This window comes from Arachis ipaensis, chromosome B4 (genome assembly GCF_059453495.1).
Source record: "Arachis ipaensis isolate K30076 ecotype BB chromosome B4, ASM5945349v1, whole genome shotgun sequence".
NCBI classification, from domain to species: domain Eukaryota; kingdom Viridiplantae; phylum Streptophyta; class Magnoliopsida; order Fabales; family Fabaceae; genus Arachis; species Arachis ipaensis.
In genome coordinates this window covers 103113903-103134358 of record NC_142439.1, presented here as the reverse complement: position 1 = coordinate 103134358, position 20456 = coordinate 103113903, and the positions used below count along the sequence as shown (strand labels likewise).

The 20456-nt window shown below is 38.6% G+C and overlaps 1 protein-coding gene and 1 pseudogene across 1 annotated transcript; both read left to right on the top strand.

Moving 5' to 3' along the window:
- The first annotated feature begins 3626 nt into the window (after positions 1 to 3626).
- Positions 3627 to 5440, top strand: LOC148568622 (uncharacterized; annotated as a pseudogene).
- A 570-nt stretch (positions 5441 to 6010) lies between these two features.
- Positions 6011 to 6986, top strand: LOC148568621 (uncharacterized). Its single transcript, XM_088484733.1, has 2 exons — positions 6011 to 6616; positions 6717 to 6986. Exons 1-2 carry the CDS (start codon positions 6011 to 6013, stop codon positions 6984 to 6986), a joined length of 876 nt encoding a protein of 291 aa, XP_088340859.1.
- The last annotated feature ends 13470 nt before the right edge of the window (positions 6987 to 20456 follow it).

Here is a 20456-nt window from a genome sequence, read left to right as displayed (position 1 = left end):
TCCTGAGGATTATTGCCTCCAGATTTGGGTGCTCTAATTGAATATCTATAGCTTCTGTTTTCATGATTTGTTGGTTTGTTTGTGATTATTTGAAATTTGCAATGCTCTGGCTGGGTTGATATTATTGCTGGACTTTGGCTTTGTTGTTGCATTTTCATTTGAATTTCTGGATATGGTTGCTCTTCAGCTTCAATTTTCATTTCACATGGCCTTGCACTAAACCAAGCTTTCAACATAGATTTTGGATTTTTACAAAAAATGTCCCTAGGAATATGAGATTTTAAGCAATCATGGAAGTGCAAAAAATCATAGGTGGAGGAGGTTTGGGCATGTTTACAAAGGGACACTGCCGGACGGAAAGGTGGTCACAGTTAAGAAGGTAAAGGTTGGTAGCAGCCATGGGGATAGGGAATTCAGGGCAGAAGTGGAGATCATCATCCGTGTGCATCACAGGCGTTTGGTATCTTTAGTTGGTTATTACATATGTGGGGATCAAAGATTGCTCGTCTATGAGTATGTTCCTAAGGGGACACTCCATCATCACTTGCATGGTAACGTGAGTTTCACTTGATTTTTTCTTAGACAAAGTTGATGACCTCATTGATTTCTCCTCTTCTGTGATTTGGTTGTCATATGTGAAATGTTGCAGCAAGTGGAATGCTAGTGTTGACTTGGGACAAGAGGTGCAAGATTGCTATTGGTGCTGCAAAGGGCTTGGCATATCTGCATGAGGAATGTATTTATATCTTTGTATTTTGTTATTTAATTATAGATTCTTATAGTTAACACTGAAGCTATTAGTTTGCATCATGTGTAGAAAATCTTAGCAAGGTGGTTTTAGTTTTTTAGTTCTTTTTGGGGATAATTTTTGCACAACTTTAGCATGAAATTGAAACAAAATTCTGGACTAAATTAACATACAATTGATGGGCAACATTTTGCCTTAGCGTAGCTGTTTCAGAATCAGTAATAAATTGTTGTAGTCTTGGCTAAGAAATTTTTAATTAGTGATTGCTATTCAAGCTACTTTTGTTGTTTCAAATCTAAATTCTAATATGAGTTTCAAATCTATTTTATTATTTTGGAATAGTATGATGATCATATGTATTTTAGTATTTCAACTCATTTTGTGATGTTACTACTATTTTGGTTTAATTAATTTCTATTTATACTTTTTTATGTGCAAATAAATACCACTGCATGATGACCTTTGAGAATGATGAAAATTAAGAAATAAAACTAGCTAGGAAAGGGGCTAAGAAATCAAAAGCTAGTTGCACCTTTAGAAAACTTTTTTTGTTTAAACTAATTGAATGATGTTGTGTTTGATTTATTGAATGATGATGATGCTGAAAATTCTGTTTGTTAGAGTGCAGAATTTATTGAAAGGCTAAAAGCCAAGTTTCATGATTGAATTAATTGATGATACATGCTAATGATTACTTGAGATGATGTTAGAATATTTGTTGTATATGATGCAATAAATTTATGATAATATATGTGAATTGTTTGAGTGATTTGTGGCTGGATTGTTGTGTTGAGTAATGCAGAAATTGTTGATTTCATATGAGTATGCTTAAATGTGAAAACTGACCAAAAATGGTGATTTATTAATCCTGAGCACTTGGGCCTAATTTAATCTTTTCAACAAGTCACAATAGGTAAAAGAATGTTAGAATGCAAGGTTAGAGTGAGTGAAAAGCTAGGAATCAATTTTTGACCTCTCAAAACCCAAGGTTACATGTTGCAGAATTATGCAGTTTCGGACAGCACTTTGTGAGAAAAATTGGGAGTAATCTAGCCACTCAAAATGGGTAAAATTATTTTTCTATAAAACTTTGATATGTCTAGATTGTTCCTCTAAAATTTCATAATTTTTTTATGTGTGTTTTGGGAGATATGATTTTTAAAAAATGATCATTTTCTGCAGAAATATTGCTGTCCGAATTCTGGAACAGCAACTTCAAAACTACATATCTCAATACTCTGAAACTATTTGGAGGTGAAACCAAAGAGCAGTGAAATATTAGGATGTCTAGTATTTTATGTCCAATTTTCAGGACAATTTAAGTTTTTTAGAGAAAGTTGTGCTTTCTGGAAGCAAGGCTGTTCACTGCTGTGACAACATCCTTTCCTTAAAACAAAACCATATTCCAGGAAGCATAACTTTTTCTAGAGAAGTAAAACTTCTCTGGGACTTAAACTGGGTGAAATATGGGTAATTCTAGTTCAACCACACCAAAATTTATGAGAATCCAACAAAAGATGGATTTTATATGATTTTTCTAAATTGGTTACTGCTTGCTATTTTTCTGAAGTGTACTAAATCAGTAGCCGGTTTTTAAAAAATTATATAAAAGTAAATTAGGTGGCAAAAGTTTACCCAACATATATTTGTTTATATATTGTTAATTGTTAATTAGGATTTTGAATATTTTCTGTTGAATTTAAAATTTTTATTTGTTAGAACTTAGGAGGCTACCAAATCTTTTTAATTTGAACTGAAATTGAAGGAGATGGAAGCTGTGATTTGGTTTCTCCGATTTTGTTCTTTTATTATGTAATTTTATTATTATTGTTATCACGGTAGACCCATATTTGTGGCTTCTTTTGTGCCTTTGTGTTTCTTCAAGGTCATTGTTGTGTTATTGAATGTACTGTTGGATACTCTGTTTTGGTGCCTCCTTACCCATACTGGACAAAGTTTGAGCTTCTTATAATGTTAAAACCGAAAAGGAAGAAAAATGTTATTGCTTGTTACTTGGACAATGCACTTGAATTTCTGATTTTAGTTCCCATTTAGTATGAAGTCGTGTTATGATTCGGTTTTTTATGTCCTTTATGGTGACTTATAGTATCCCCTTGAATGTCATTGTTGTTTTAAGGCAAAAGGGTATACAATTTTTAGGTTCTATGTTCCAGAAATTTGAAAATTTCAAGTACTTTAGTTTATTTTTGAGTAAATTATCATTTATGTCCCCAACATTTGGGGTAAGTCTCAAACCTATCCCTAACATTTTAAACCTCCTATTTGTATCCCAAACATTTCTAAATGTAGTCGATGTTGTCCTACCATCAAAATGGTAAACATTTCGCTAACACCGTTACCTACGTGGACGCTGAGGTTGTAAGCCCAAAAGTTTAGAGAGACACGTCTGCCTCTTCGCGCCCATTATACCATTCACTAAAGGAAATACGAAACGTTGAAGAAACAGAGCACCTCAACGCAAGTGTGTCCAATCCAGTTCTCCTCACCACACACGTCTAACACTTCTTCGAGGGTGATCGCAGGGAGGGGCTGCAAGGTAGTTGGCAGGTTGCTGTTGCTTGTGTTGCATGAAAGATCACACCTTTGGTCTGGCAACAGAGAGGTTTCCTTCGACAAGGTATGTACGAGGAAGAAATTTTGTTTCTTGGGTTTTTATTTAGTAGTTCGATGAAGAACAAAGGTCATATAGGAGATTGTTTATACTTTAGGGTTTATTTGAATTTATGTATTCCCAGAGAAATGTTCGTTGTGAATTTTAGTTAGGGCATGAGTTGACTTGTTTTTGGTAACTCAATCTATGCTTACGAACTTACTAGTTTCATTATGCTGATCTGATGTAACAGGTTTGCCGCTTAGGATGAGTTATTTTAGTGTGAAAGTTTACCACCATGGAAGCTTTGGTCTTGAAGGAGGGATTTTGAAGTATTTGGGTGGGGAGACAACTGTGATAGACTACTGTAATGAAGATGAGTGGAGCCTGATTGAGGTTTATAACATAGTGAGCAGACAAGGGTATTTGAAAAAAGATATTGCAGCAATGTGGTACAAATCACTGGATCAAAGTACAGAAGATGGCTTAAGGATGCTGCGAACCGACAAAGATGCAATGGATATGGCTAATATTGGGGTTAGGAAGGATATGGTGGAGCTGTATGTAGTTCATAAAACTAGTGATATCCATGAAGAGGTTGAGGATGTACACATGTTAGGGAGTACTGAAACTACCATGCAGGAGCAGGCTGGTGGATCTAATGGGCCAGGCCCAATGGTAACATTTGAGGCCCATTTAGCAAGACAAGTGGAGGGGATTCTGGCCCAAATGTGGAGGAAGAAAATGTGGGTGAGAAAGATGGAAAAGATGAATCAGATGAGGAAGAAGAGGGTAGTGATGGCAGTGAGGACGAGGACTATACTCCCAAGGGTGGTGTAGATGACAGTAGTGATTCATGGAGTTCTGATTCCAGAAATGGTTATTACTCAGAAGATAGCGCTGCTGAGATTATGTTTGGTGACAGTGATGATGAGAAGGAAGGGGCTGAGGGGTTAGTTGATGTCAACATCAGGGTAGGGGATACATTCGAGGCTGGCACAACTGAAACCCAAACAGATGCAACAAAAGAGAGTAGGAGTGACAATGACAGAGGTAAGGAGAAGATTGTTGCAGGTTTAGGGGATGAGGAAGAAGGATATGAATCTGAAGATTTTCTTGATGTGCCTATTGTTGGTGATGATGAGGATGATAACAATGTTGCCAAGAGGTATCCTTTGCACAAGCAGCTAAAGGACATGAGTGAGTACAAGTGGGAGATTGGAACTCTTTATGTATCAAGAGAGGAGTTTAAGGATTGTGCTACTGCCTATGCTGTACATACTAGGAGGGGTTTGAGGTTTGATAAGGTTGACCTTCAGAGAGTGAAGGTCACTTGCGTGGAGGGTTGCAACTTGTTTGCCTACTATGGGAAGATGAAGAATGGGCAAACATGGCAATTAACCAGCTGCCACAACAAGCATAGTTGTTCTAGGGAGTTGAAAATTGGGATTATGCATGCAAAATGGTTGAGCAAGGTCTTTCTAAACAAAATTGCTGAGAATCCAAAGATAAAACTCTCCATACTAATGAAGAAAGCATACAACAAGTAGAATGTAGAGCTGACTAAGTCTAAAGCTGCCCAGGTTAAACAGTTTGCTCTTGATGAGTTACAAGGAACCTACATAGAGCAGTATCGGAGGCTCTATGACTACTGTCATGAATTGCTGAGGTCTAATCTGGGATCTACAATGAAGTTGTAAGTGGAGAGACCACCAGAGTTTGCTTCTGAGAGACCAAAACCTGGTGTGGATTTAAGGCCAAAGTTTCAAAGACTCAATGTGTGCCTTGATGCATGCAAGCAGAGCTTCATGGTTTGCCATCCAATAATTTGCCTTGACGGGTGCTTCATCAAGACACCATATGGAGGTCAGCTTCTCACCGCTATTGGCTGGGACCCGAACGACCAGATGTTGCCAATAGCCTATGCAGTGGTTGAAGCAGAGACGAAGGACACATGGACCTGGTTCCTTACCAATCTGTGTGATGACTTTGGCTATGACAAGATAAGGAGCTGCACCTTCATGTCTGACCAACAGAAGGTACTTATTTCTAAACTTAGTTTTAAGGAGCTACTTCATTGAACCTAGTATTAGTGTTAGTCTTGCTACCCTAGTTATGCTGGTGTTTGAATTGTATGAGGATTAGTTTGTAGTGTATGCTGGTGTTTGAATTATAGGAGGATTAGTTTGTAGTGTATGGGTTAGTGTCTGAATTGTACTAAGTTACTGAATTACTGCATTAACTGATTTAGTTACGCCTAACAGATATGATGCTGATTTAATTACTGCATTAACTATTAATTGTGGGTTTAGGGCTTAGTTCCAACCTTCGATGAGCTCATTCCCGGAGTGGATCATAGATTCTGTGTTAGACATCTTTACAGAAATTTCAGGAACAGATTCCTAGGGCTGCAACTAAAATTGATGATGTGGAATGCTGTAAAGGCTACTTATTTACAAGAGTGGGAGAGGAGAATGGCTGAAATACAAAGTGTTGATAATGGAGCCTACAACCACCTGATGGAGATACCAACGAAATATTGGTGCCGGCACAAGTTTGGGACTTGGTCTAAGTGTGATACATTGGTAAACAATATGTGTGAGGTATTTAACTCTGTCATTGTGGATGCAAGAGAGAAACCAATAGTCAGCATGCTTGAAGACATCAGAGTATACATAATGAGGCGTTGGGCTGATAATAGGGATCGGATAATTGAATACCCAAGAGAGGTATTGCCCCGTATCAGGATTAAGGTTGAAAAACAAGCTGATGCAAGTGGTAAGTGGGTGAGCACTTATGCTGGTCGTGACAAATATGAGGTAACAAGTATCCAGGGAGGCAAAGAGAAGTTCGTTGTTGATTTGAAGAATCATGAGTGTTCGTGCAGGAAGTTTCAACTATCCGGAATCCCCTGTGCTCATGCAATGACCTGCATCAAGAAGATGTGCTTCAACGTGGACAAATTTGTTGCAAACTGTTACAAGAAAGCAACCTATACTGACTGCTACCAACATGTGGTATATCCCTTGAATGGGCCCAACCTGTGGGAGAAGACACCCTTTGATGACGTTTTGCCACCAATATACAGGAAACCCATTGGAAGGCCTAAACTGAAACGTAATAAAGCTGCAGATGAGAACCCAACTAGGGGAGGGGTGTCTCGCGAAGGGCAGAATCAGAAGTGCTCCTATTGTTTTGCTAGATGTCACAACAAACGGACCTGTCCAAAGAAGCGCAAAGTAGCTGCAACTGCATCGGTAAGCACTGTTAGTTGATTTTGCACTTGTTCATGCTTCATTTTTTTAATTGCATTTAAAGATTATGATATGAGATTCTGGTATTGTGGCTGTTTACTAGGCAAATAAAGTAGCTGGATCCACAAGAAGAGCTTCCAGAATCATCTCTAGCACTAGCACTATCTCAAGCACTATCTCCAGCCGGGGCTCTAAGCAATCCCAAGCTGCTTCAAAGAAGACCACAGTCACAAGGCCAAAGAGAAAATCATCTGCCACTGATGTGAGTTCACAACACTCTCAAGCTATTTCAAAAAAGGCTAAGTTGACTCCGTCCACCACAAATCTGAGGGTGTTGCCAAGCCCATCGAAGAACATCAGCAAATCCCACTGAAGTTCATGGCTAGGACACCTCCCAAAGCATGGAAAAAGATGTGACGACTATGATGTGTGCTGTTTTATGTTTTAAGGCTACTGTTTTATGAGTAAAGGATTTCTGTTTAGTATCTTTATAATGTCTGGAAACTAGTTTTAAGACAATAGTTTGTTATTGCAGACCATTATTGTGGAGCAAACTGTGTTCCTCTTGTTTTGTTATTTTGCTTCCAATCTTTTGTGCTTGTATCCAATGACAGCTTTATGGTTAATCATTAAGTAATATGTTACAGAAATGATTCCCATCCTATTGACTTGCTTGATTTAAATAGATTGCAAAACGTAAAACTTCATTTCATTCAACTCTTTCACTGAAACAATGTTGCATCTGCACAAAACTAGCCTTTCTTCAACCAAAACTCACAAAAACATCATTGCATTACAATATCATTGAGTTCAACAAAACAACAACTAGTTCAACATCACTACTATTTCTAAGCCAACATACAGAACACAATTTAGCTATCTAACAATTTTCTCCTATAACTCATCATAACCAGCAACATCATTCTAGTGAAAGTCTCCCAAATTTGGTTGCTGTTGTTTTTTTAAACACCAATATCAGTGCAAGTGTCCATCCAACTAAAGCAACTCCTACTGCAACCATGAACCTGAACTCCACCATATCCAGTTTGCCCTTCAAATTTCTGACCTTCAATCTTAACCTAGAAACTTGTGAGGGATCTTCCTCTGATTCTGCCCATACAAAGTAGTCGCATTCTTCTCCAACCTAGAGAAAACATGAGACAGCCGAGTCACACCCATTGATGGTCAAAACTTATAACTCAACAACAAATAAAAACATGGCTAAAGCTCACCCCAAAGTTAACGCCACCCCAGAACCTCCGCCCAGGATTTTCTGCCGTCGACGACGTTGCGAGCACATGCCGTTCCCCACAGTAACAGGTTGTCCTCCTTCGACGTGCTAGGTTTCTACTTCATGTGGCTTGCTTGCTGCCTTGGGTCGCTTCAGATTGGCATGCTTCATGCTCCATCTTTTCTCATGCAGACGGAATCGCCCTTCAGAGGCAGTGCAGCAGCAACGAGAAGCAAAGATTTGGGGATTAGGGTTTTGAAGAGGACCCTCTGCTTCACATTTATGTTTTTTTTATTGAATAATGGTAACAACACATGCCCTGCCATCGTGTCACATAACGTCCACGTAGGCTACGCTGTTAACGAAATGTTTGCCATTTTGACGGTAGGACAACATTGACTACATTTAGAAACGTTTGGGATACAAATAGGGCGTTTAAAACGTTAGGGATAGGTTTGAGACTTGCCCCAAACGTTGGGGACATAAATGATACTTTACTCTTTATTTTTTATCGAAGCATAGTATTGTTTTGTTTCTTATTTTATGCTTTTGGAGATATGAAAAGAAGAGTAGTTTGAATTACCCTATGCCGCTCTGATATTGTATGTGTTATTAATATGTTAATTATTTTTTTCTTGTTGCACTTTTTCAAATCATAATTATTTTTGTATATAATTATGTAGGATAATTCTGAAGATGTGAGAGAAGATTGAGATGTTTATCATGATGGTTTATTGGCAAAGATGGAGCTAGTGTTGGAAATTGAAAGATGTATGGTTGATGATGATGTCTTTTATTAGAAGATACATTTGCATGATATAATATTTTGGTTTTTCCTAGTTTATTAGTAGTAAACTCTAAGTGGTTTCATGCATATTTTGATATGAGTATGCTTATTCTAGTGTGAGATGTATGAATACTCAAAATTATGATAATCCCAATATTTTTTATTCATTATATAAATATATTTTGTTTTAGGATAATTTTTATTATTTAAAGATTATTGTAAGGTATTATTATGTATTTATTTTTATTTAATAATAATTAACCAGTATTAAAAATATAGGATTATATATATAATTATATTCTCAAATATTTGATTTTAGATAAAAAGATTATTAGAAACTTTTGTTATATATATATTTTAAAAAAAAGAGGGACAAAAGGCTACACTTATATAGAGTAGCTATAGGTAAAGTGTAGCATCGAAAAGTGATGCAGTAGCCTCGAAAAGTGTAGCTTATTCTTTTTAATTCTGGTAACCATCAGTGCTGAAAAGCGTAGCCTTTGGTCCTGGACAGCATCACTTAAAAAGCGCACCGTATTCTCAAAGGCCAGAAGCGTAGCCTTTGATACAGAAAAGCATAGCCTTTGAGAATAGGCAACACTAGTATAGACATTGCCCAGAAAAGTGTCTCCAAAGCCTAAAAAGCATAGCCTTTGTCTAAGGCATCATTTTTTTTTCACTTTTGGCTACATTTTTCAAGTGTACCTGAATGAGTGTTTTTCTTGTAGTGACACTCTGCGAAAAAATCTCGACCTGTGTGTATGCACACCAGGCGATGCTTGATTGGATGCGCGACGCGGCCCACGCACACGCGTGGCTCTAATTCGATGGCTGTGCGTATGCACGCATGTCTGTGCGCACTCACACTAGGCTGAGCTCTTTGGTGCACGAAAATTACTTCACACTATGTAATTCCGCACAACTAACCAGCAAGTGCACTGGGTCGTCCAAGTAATACCTTACGTGAGTAAGGGTCGAATCCCACGGAGATTGTTGGCTTTGAAGCAATCTATGGTTATCTTGTAACTCTTAGTCAGGAAAACAATTCACTTATCAAATTGAATTACGAAAAATAAGAGAGTATGAAATAAATACTTATTAAGCAGTAATGGAGAATATGTTGGGTTTTGGAGATGCTTTGTCTTCTGAATTTCAGCTTTTCTCTTGTATTCCTCTTCCCTCATGCATGCAAAAGTGCAAAGTTCCTTCCATGGCAAGCTCTATGTAAGGTGTTACCGTTGTCAATGGCTACTTCCCATCTCCTCAGTGAAAATGGTCCAAATGCTCTGTCACAGCACGGCTAATCATCTAGAGGTTCTCGATCATACCGGAATAGGATTTACTATCCTTTTGTGTCTGTCACTACGCCCAGCACTCACGAGTTTGAAGCCCGTCACAGTCATTCAATCCCAGAATCCTACTTGGAATACCACAGACAAGGTTTAGACTTTCCGGATTCTCCTGAATGACGCCATCAATTCTAGCTTATACCACAAAGATTCTGATTATAGAATCTAAGAGATACTCATTCAATCTAATATAGAATGGAGGTGGTTGTCATGCACACGTTCATGGGTTGAGGAAGGTGATGAGTGTCACGGATCATCACCTTCTCCATAATTAAGCGCGAATGAATATCTTAGATAGGAACACGCATGTTTGAATGGAAAATAGAAGTACTTGCATTAATTCATCGAGACGCTGCAGAGCTCCTCACCCCCAACAATGGGGTTTAGAGACTCATGCTGCCAAAAGGTACAAATTTCATATTTAAAATGTCATGAGATTCAAAATAAATCTCTAAAAGTTTTTTAAATACTAAACTAGTAACCTAGGTTTACAGAAAATGAGTAAACTATGATAGATAGTGCAGAAATCCACTTCTGGGGCCCACTTGGTGTGTGCTGGGGCTGAGACTAAAGCTTCTCACGTGCTTGGGCTGTTTTGGTCGTTCAACGCCAGGTTGTAACCTGTTTCTGGCGTTGAACTCCAACTTGTAACCTGTTTCTGGCGCTGGACGCGAGCCTTGAACATGGAACTGGCGTTGAACGCCAGTTTACATCGTCTATCCTTGAGCAAAGTATAGACTGTTATATATTGCTGAAAAGCCCTGGATGTCTACTTTCTAACGCAATTAAAAGCGCGCCAATTGAACTCCTGTAGCTCCAGAAAATCTATTCCGAGTGCAGAGAGGTCAGAATCCAACAGCATCAGCAATCCTTTTTCAGTCCGAATCAGATTTTTGCTCAGCTCCCTCAATTTCAGTCAGAAAATACCTGAAATTATAGAAAAGCACACAAACTCATAGTAAAGTCCAGAAATATGAATTTTTCCTAGAAAATAATGAAAATATACTAAAAACTTAACTAAAACATCCTAAAAACTACATGAAATTAACCCCAAAAAGCGTATAAAATATCCGCTCATCACAACACCAAACTTAAACTGTTGCTTGTCCCCAAGAAACTAGACAAATAAAATAGAATACAAATAAGTCACGAAGCAATAATATCTCAGAGTTTTTGAGTGAAGCTCAGATTCTAATTAAATGAGCGGGACTAGTAGCTTTTTGCTTCCGAACAGTTTTGGCATCTCACTTTATCCATTGAAGCTCAGAATGATTGGCATCTATAGGAACTTAGAATTCAGATAGTGTTATTGATTCTCCTAGTTCATTATGTTGATTCTTGAACAGAGCTACTTTTATGAGTCTTGGTCGTGGCCCTAAGCACTTTGTTTTCCAGTATTACCACCGGATACATAAATGCCACAGACACATAATTGGGTGAACCTTTTCAGATTGTGACTCAGCTTTGCTAAAGTCCCCAATTAGAGGTGTCCAGGGTTCTTAAGCACACTCTTCTTTTTGCTTTGGACCTTGACTTTAACCGCTCAGTCTCAAGTTTTCACTTGACACCTTCACGGCACAAGCACATGGTTAGGGACAGCTTGGTTTAGCCGCTTAGACCAGGATTTGGTTTCCTCAGGCCCTCCTATCCACTGATGCTCAAAGCCTTGGATCCTTTTTATTACCCTTGCCTTTTGGTTTTAAGGGCTATTGGCTTTTTCTGCTTGCTTTTTTTCTTTTTTATTTGCAAGCTTTGTATTCACTGCTTTTTCTTGCTTCAAGAATCATTTTTATGATTTTTCAGATTACCAATAACATGTCTCATGTTCATCATTCTTTCAAGAGCCAACATATTTTAACATTCAAAAACATCAAATTCCAAAGACATATGCTCTGTTCAAGCATTCATTCAGAAGGCAAAAAGCATTGCCACCACATGTAATTAATTAGAATTTCTTGTATTAAAAACTCGAAAAATATTGCCTCCTTATTCTAAAGAAAATATTCTATTTTATTCATGTTTAATGATGATGAGAAAAATAAATTATAGCTTACTTGGAGATAAAATAACTACTAATTACTACTATAAATATTAAGGTAAAACTCAAATAAGAACAATTATCACAGAGTTAAGGTTAAGATTAGGGCTCAACAACCTTGAGTTTGGGATGTGGATGTTCCTCTAGTCTGTGGAGTGCTTGGTCCTTCAAGAGATAACTTCTGACGCTTCAGTTCCTTTAAGTCACGCCCTTGCTCTTCTTGTTCCCTGAGTAGTTTGCACAGTATACTATTTTGATTTTGCTGTTCTTCCTTTATTTGGTCCATAGATTCTTGCATCTTGGTAACAGATGCTTCAAGCTGTTCCCAATATTCAAATTGAGGGAATTCCGGAAGGAATTCTTGCGCCCTCCTTTTGATGGGGTCATCCTGCATTTGTTGTTTTTCTATTGTGATTTTAGTGATTGATTGCTCCACTAAGATGTACTCCGTTATTCCCATCCTTACTCCAGCATCTTTGTAGAGCATAGAGATTAGGCTTGGATAAGCCAACCTGGCATCTTTGGAGTTCTTGTTTGCAAGTATGTAGAATTCAAATGGAATCAGTTGATGAACTTCCACTTCTTTTCCCAACATAATGCAATGGATCATCACTGCTCTTTTGACGGTGATTTCAGAACGGTTGCTAGTGGGCAATATAGAACGCCTAATAAAGTCCAGCCATCCTCTGGTAACTGGTTTGAGATATTCTCTCTTGAGTTGATTTGGGACACCCTTGCTGCTGGTGGTCCACCTGGCTCCAGGGATGCATATATCCTCTAGAATCTTATCCAGGCCCTTGTTTGTTCTCATCATTCTCCTATTGAAGGAGTCTGGGTCATCTTTCAACTGAGGTAGCTTAAAGATCTCCCTGATTTTGTCAGGGTGGATGTGAACAATCTTTCCTCTGACCATAGTCCGATAGTCATAGAGGGCAATTCCAGATATTCTTTGCCTGTCTGTTTGCCATAGATTAGCGTAGAACTCCTGAACCATATTCCTTCCCACTTTCGTTTCAGGATTAGCTAGGACTTTCCAAGTCCTGTTTCGAATCTGCTCTTGGATCTCCGGATATTCATCTTCTTTCAGATCAAACTTGACTTCCGGGATCACTGATCTTAGACCCATTATTTTGTAGTAATGGTCTAAATGTTCTTTGGTTAAGAACCTCCCTTGATTCCAAAGTGGTTTTGGAATACTCTCCTTCTTGCCTCTTGGAGTGGGTTGTTTTCCTTTAGGAGCCATGATCTTAGTGGGTATGGTTTAGTGATCACGGATAAACACACCAAACTTAGAGGTTTGCTTGTCCTCAAGCAAAAGAAAAGAAAGGAGATGGGTAGAAGGAGAGCTTGTGTCGAATGGTGGATGAGAGGAGGGAGGCCGAATGTGGTTTTAAAAGGGAGGGGGGTGGGATTTTCGAAAATATTAAAAAGATAAGATAGAAGATATGATTTAAAAAAGTATGATATGAAAGATGTGAATTAAGATTGAAAAGATAAGAAAGATATTTGAAAAAGATAAATTTGGATTTTGAAAAAGATAATGTGGAGATTTGAAAAAGATTTTAGAAGGAAAAGAGATAGATTTGTTTTGGAAAATTTGAAAAAAGAGTTGGATTGGATTGAAAAAAGAATTTGTGTTTATGGATTAAGATACATTTGATATTTTTAAAGTAGGGTTTTTAGAAATTAGGGTTCTTAGAAATCAGGGTTTGTAACATGTTTATGCAAGAAATCATGAATTGAAACATGAAAATTAAAATTAAAATGAAAAATATGAAGTAAAAACGAATTTACCTCCTCCCCACCATCCTGGCGTTAAACGCCCAAATGCTGCATGTTTTGGGCGTTTAACGCCCAATTGCTGCTTCTCCTGGGCGTTCAACGCCCAGCTGTTGCTTCTTTCTGGCGTTGAACGCCAGGAACTCCTTTGTCACTGGGCGTTCTTCTGAACGCCCAGGACGCTGTAAATCTGGTGTTAAACGCCCAGAAGGAGCTTTTTTCTGGCGTTTAACGCCCAGATAGCTATCCTTACTGGCGTTCAACGCCCAGTGGATGCTTCTTTTGGGCATTGAACGCCCAATTGTGCCTCTTACTGGCGTTTTCTTGCCAGTGAGCCTTTTCTCTCTGTTTTGCGTGCTAAATCCTTCTGTAACCCTGTGAACTTATGCAATAGACTCTTTACCTTATTAACAATGAACTTTATATAAACAAATAAAATCAAGAATAAGCAAAATGCCAGAGAAAGTGATGCCAATGGCTGGGTTGCCTCCCAGCAAGCGCTTCTTTATTGTCTTTAGCTGGACCTTGCTGAGCTTTTAATCTAGCTTCAGCCTTTAGCACTCTTGCTCAACATTGCCTTCAAGATAGTGCTTGATTCTCTGTCCCTTAACAATGAACTTCTTATCAGAATCAATGTCTTGAAGCTCCACATAACCATATGGTGATACACTTGTAATCATATATGGTCCCCTCCACCGGGATTTTAGTTTCCCTGGGAATAGTCTGAGCCTAGAGTTAAACAACAGAACCTTTTGTCCTGGTTCAAAGATTCTAGATGACAGCTTTCTGTCATGCCACCTCTTAGATTTCTCTTTATAAAGCTTGGCATTTTCGAAAGCAGTGAATCTGAATTCCTCTAGCTCATTTAGCTGGAGCAATCTTTTTTCTCCAGCTAATTTGGCATCAAAGTTTAGGAATCTGGTTGCCCAGTAGGCCTTATGTTCCAGTTCCACGGGCAGGTGACAAGCCTTACCATACACAAGTTGGTACGGAGAGGTCCTTATAGGAGTCTTGAATGCTATTCTGTAAGCCCACAGAGCATCATCCAGCCCTCTTGCCCAATCCTTTCTACGGGTACTGACAGTCCGTTCCAGGATTCTTTTTAGTTCTCTATTAGAGACTTCAGCTTGCCCATTTGTCTGTGGATGATATGGAGTGGCCACCTTGTGGCTAATCCCATACCGGACCATGGCAGAGTAAAGCTGTTTGTTGCAGAAGTGAGTGCCCCCATCACTGATTAGTACTCTAGGGACACCAAACCTGCTGAAGATATGTTTCTGGAGGAATTTCAGCACTATTTTAGTATCATTAGTGGGTGTGGCAATGGCCTCTACCCACTTTGATACATAATCGACTACCACCAGAATATAAGTGTTTGAGTATGATGGTGGGAAAGGCCCCATGAAGTCAATTCCCCATACATCAAACAACTCAATCTCCAAGATCCCTTGTTGAGGCATGGCGTAACCATGAGGCAGATTACCAGCTCTCTGGCAACTGTCACAGTTACGTACAAACTCTCGGGAATCTCTACAGAGGGTAGGCCAGTAGAAGCCACATTAGAGGACCTTGGTGGCTGTTCGCTCACCTCCGAAATGGCCTCCATATTGTGATCCATGGCAATGCCATAAGATCCTCTGTGCTTCTTCTCTAGGCACACACCTACGGATTATTCCGTCTGCACATCTCTTAAAGAGATAGGGTTCATCCCACAAGTAGTACTTTGCATCAGTAATTAATTTTTTCTTTTGTTGCCTGCTGTACTCCTTGGGTATGAACCTTGCAGCTTTATAGTTTGCTATGTTTGCAAACCATGGTGTTTCCTGAATGGCGAATAAATGCTTATCCGAAAAGGTTTCAGAGATCTCAAAAGAGGGGGGGGACGCCCCTTCTATTGGCTCTATCCGGGACAGATGATCAGCCACTTGGTTCTCTGTCCCTTTTCTGTCTCTTATTTCTATATCAAACTCTTGCAGCAGCAACACCCATCTTATAAGCCTGGGTTTTGAATCCTGCTTTGTGAGCAGATATTTAAGAGCAGCATGGTCAGTGTACACAATCACTTTTGATCCTACCAAGTATGATCTAAACTTATCAATGGCATAGACCACTGCAAGTAATTCCTTTTCTGTGGTTGTGTAGTTTTTCTGGGCATCATTTAAAACACGACTAGCATAATAAATGACATGCAGAAGCTTGTCATGCCTCTGCCCCAGTACTGCACCAATGGCGTGATCACTGGCATCACACATTAATTCGAATGGTAATGTCAAGTCTGGTGCAGAGATAACTGGTGCTGTGACCAGCTTAGCTTTCAGAGTTTCAAACGCCTGCAGACATCCTGTGTCAAACACAAATGGCGTGTCAGCAGCTAGCAGGTTACTTAGAGGTTTTGCAATTTTTGAAAAATCCTTTATAAACCTCCTATAGAATCCTGCATGCCCCAGAAAGCTTCTGATTACCTTAACATTGGCAGGTGGTGGTAATTTTTCAATTGCCTCTATTTTAGCTTGATCCACCTCTATTCCCTTGTTTGAAATTTTATGCCCAAGGACAATCCCTTCAGTCACCATAAAGTGACATTTTTCCCAGTTTAAAACCAGGTTGGCCTCTTGGCATCTTTTCAAAACCAATGTCAGGTGATCAAGACAGGAGCTGAATGAGTCTCCATATACTGAGAAGTCATCCATGAAGACTTTGATAAACCACTATTTTATGGTTTATCTTGTGCTTAATTGAGTGGTTTTTATCTACTCTTTACCCACTTATTCATACTATTTGCATGGTTTTACATTTGCCTTCCTAATTATGTGCTTTGATTGAAAACATGCTTCTTTGATCTTATATTTGCTTATTATAAATCCTCTCTTATCACCATTAGATGCCTTGATATGTGTGTTAAGTGTTTTCAGATATTATAGGGCAGGAATAACTCAGAGGATGGAAAGGAAGCATGCAAAAGTGGAAGGAATACAAGAAGTTGGAGAAATTGCTAAGCTGTCCAGCCTGACCTCTTCGCACTCAAACAACTATAACTTTAGCTACAGAGGTCCAAATGACGCGGTTCCAGTTGCGTTGGAAAGCTAATGTCTGGAGCTTCGATTTGATATATAATATGCCATAGTTGCTCTGACACTAGGCGACGCGACCGCGTCGCAGTGACGGAAATCAGCGTGTTTGAATTCTTCTCCAGCGAATTCTGGGCTGTTTCTGACCCAGTTCGCGGCCCAAAAAACACAGATTAGAGGCTATAAAGTGGGGGATTACATCCATTCATGAGGAAGCCTTCACATTCATAATTTTAGGAGTAGATGTAGTTTTTAGAGAGAGAGGTTCTCTCCTCTCTCTTAGGATTAGGATTTAGGACTTCTCTTAGTTTTAGGAGTGACTCTCAATCCCAGGTTTAATATTCCTTTTATATTTTCATTCTAATGCTTTTATTCGTATCTATACTTTATGTTACCAAATTGGCTTATGAACTCTTCATGTTAGATTATAATTTCTCTTATTAATATTATTTGAGGTATTTCAGTTTATGATTGCTTTCTTTAATTTGTTATTGTTGCTTTACATCTGAAGGCATTTTTATTCCAGCAAATTTACTTTTTCCCTTTTGGTCTTGGTTAAGAAATCAGTAACTCAGAAATTATCCAACTCAATAGCATAATTGATAATTGTTATCCTTGCTAATTGAATTGATCTTCAATAATCCCAATCTTTTCCTAGGAAATAAATAGGATTCGAAGATCAAACTAATTAGTCCCTTGACTTTCCTTTGCTTTAGCAAAGGTCAACTAAGTGGAATTAAGATTCAACTTTCATTGTTTTTGATAAGGATAACTAAGTCTGGACTTCCAATTTCTCATACCTTGCCAAAAGTTTATTTTACAGTTATTTATTTATTTTTAATTGCCATTTAAATTATTTGTCATATAACATATTCCCACCTTACTTCCAAAACCCCAATTTACAAAACTCATAACCAATAATAAGAATACACCTCCCTGGAATTCCTTGAGAAGACGACCCGAGGTTTGAATACTCGGTTAACAATTTTTAAAGGGGTTTGTTACTTGTGACAACCAAAATGTTTGCACGAAGGGATTTTTGTTGGTTTAGAGACTATATCTACAACGCAACTATTTTTATGAAATTCTTTACTGGCAAAAAATCCTAAAGTCAAAATGGCGCCGTTGCCAGGGAATTGCAAACGTGTGCCTTATTATTGGTTATTATAAATATTTTATTTTTGCTTGTTTTTTTGTTTTTATTTTTGTTTTTATTTTTGCTTTTTCTTAAGTTAAGAGGTTATTGGTTTTTATTTTAAAATTTTTATTTTATCTTACCTTATTTCAAAAATCAAATTTCAAACATCAAATTTAAAAATTTTCAAAATTCAAATTTAAAAATTTTTCAAATTTCAAATTTCAAAAATTCAAAATTCAAAAATTTAAAATTCAAAATTTCAAAATTTAATTTTCAATTTCAAAATTTAAATAACGTTTTAATTTAAAATTTGTTTTTATTTTCATTTTTTTTAATTTTTATTAACTAACTATGAGTTCTCACCCCTCTCGCTTCAAGTTTGATTCCAATGTTGTTGTTAGGAATGGAAACTATAATGAGAACAAGCATCAAGGTTGGAAGAATCAAAGCTGGGAGGAGCCACAAGGATTTAATCAACCCTCATGGCAACAACCACCTCCAATGGATTGTCAACAACCATTCTGTGATGCATATCAAGGCAATGGCTATGGTGAGCAATCTTTTGATTATCAACAACCACCACCATATGCCTATGAACCCTCTCCTCAACATAACTTTAGACCACCAAACTCACAAGCCCCTTTCCGCCATTCACCTCCATATGACCCTAACCCTCAACCACCATACCAACCACCTTATGAGCCATATGAATCATATATAGAACCACCCCAATTCTAACCCAATTACTCACAAGAACCACCATTTCAATATTCACCATCTCCATATCCATCAATCCAAGAGCACTATGATCCTATTTATGAAAGCCGAGTGCATCAAGAGACAAAGGATTGTCTCAAGGAAACAGTGGATCGATGTCAGGCAACCATTCATCAATTGGGGCAAGCAATAATGAGTCAATTAGCTTCCCGACGTTCGGACACTCAAGGAACCCCCATGGCTTCATGTGGACAATCTAATGAAGAACGTAGTATGAAGGAGATACTAGAAACTCCAGTGAACTGTACGGAGCATGACTTTGTACTGGAACAAGTAAAGGAAGCCGGGATTATTGAAGAAGAAGAATTGGTTGAAGACTTAGGAGATGCTGAACCTCCATGGGAAAGTCAAAACATAGAGCCTCCTTCCAAGACGGTTGAAATTGATGCTGAGGAGGGTGTACAACCTCCAAGGCATATCACAGTTGAAGACTTGGAAGAGGTTGATCAAGAGATGGAGATTCAATAAGAAGAAGCACAACCTTCCATGCCCTTGGAAAGCAATGAAGAGAAGATTGAATTGGAAGAAAGCTACCAAGAGGAAGAGGTTGAAATTGAAGAAGCTTGCAAAGAGGTGGTAATTATCAGAGAAGAGCACAAGGGAGTGGAGCTTGCAATTTAATTAAAAACACCTCCCTCTAAGTTGCCATCATCCTTCACAACATTCAAGTGGATAAAATTCATATCTCTTAGCTTTCTAATTCCACTTGAATATGGGCTACTGGAGACGGATGGTCAACTTAGAACTCTTTGTGGCATAAAGAGTAAGAGGAAGATGGCCAGTGGTAAGAATTGTCCTGCAAGGTTTATCATGGTTGGAAGCTTTAAGTTTAAACGCAAGGATTGGTGTAAAGCTCAACTGAATGGGTCTAGGAAGCTGTTTGGTAGCTGCAGTGAGAATTCAAATTACTTATCACCCAATTTGAAAAATACAGATCCCGATAAAGATGGGTGTAAAAGCAAGATTTGGGATCCTGGAATCTGCTCTGACATTTGTCACCCCGGGAGCCTAAGAATCCGTTTGAAGCTTCTTAAGGGCTTTACATGCCTAGTTTGGGACCCCGGAGGTGACTAGAGATACAAACATTGGTGGAGATTCCTAGATGAGTTCAAGCACAAGCCACCATAACAGAAGAGCTCACCAAACGTCCAACTTAAGTACTTTAACTAAAAGTGCTAGGTGGGAGACAACCCACCATGGTATGATCGTTCATTTTTTTATTTTTATTTAGTTTTATTTGTTTTCGAGTTTTATTTTATTTTATTATATTGAACCTGGAGTTTTGCATCACATTCATATTAACACTACATTCTGCATTTTTTTCAGATAAAAAAAAGGGGGGATTTTCGCACGTGACGCAACAGCGTCGCCGACGCGTCCGCGTCGTATGTGTGTCGGGAAGAAAAAAATTGAATAGAGAGTCACGCGAAAGCGTGGCTGGAGGCGCGCTAATGGCACAATTTGATCCATGCGGCCGCGTCATTTGGAAAAATAGCTTCCCACGCGATCGCGTCACCCACGCGACCGCGTGACTCTGAGAAGTCGACGTAAATGGGTGTATGGCAGAAAGTTGAGCTGGAGTTGGGCTGGACTCGTGCTGGAAGCCCAAGCCTCACCATGCAAACGTGTGCCCCACGCGTCCGCGTCGTTTTTAAAAGATGGCCATTCACGCGATC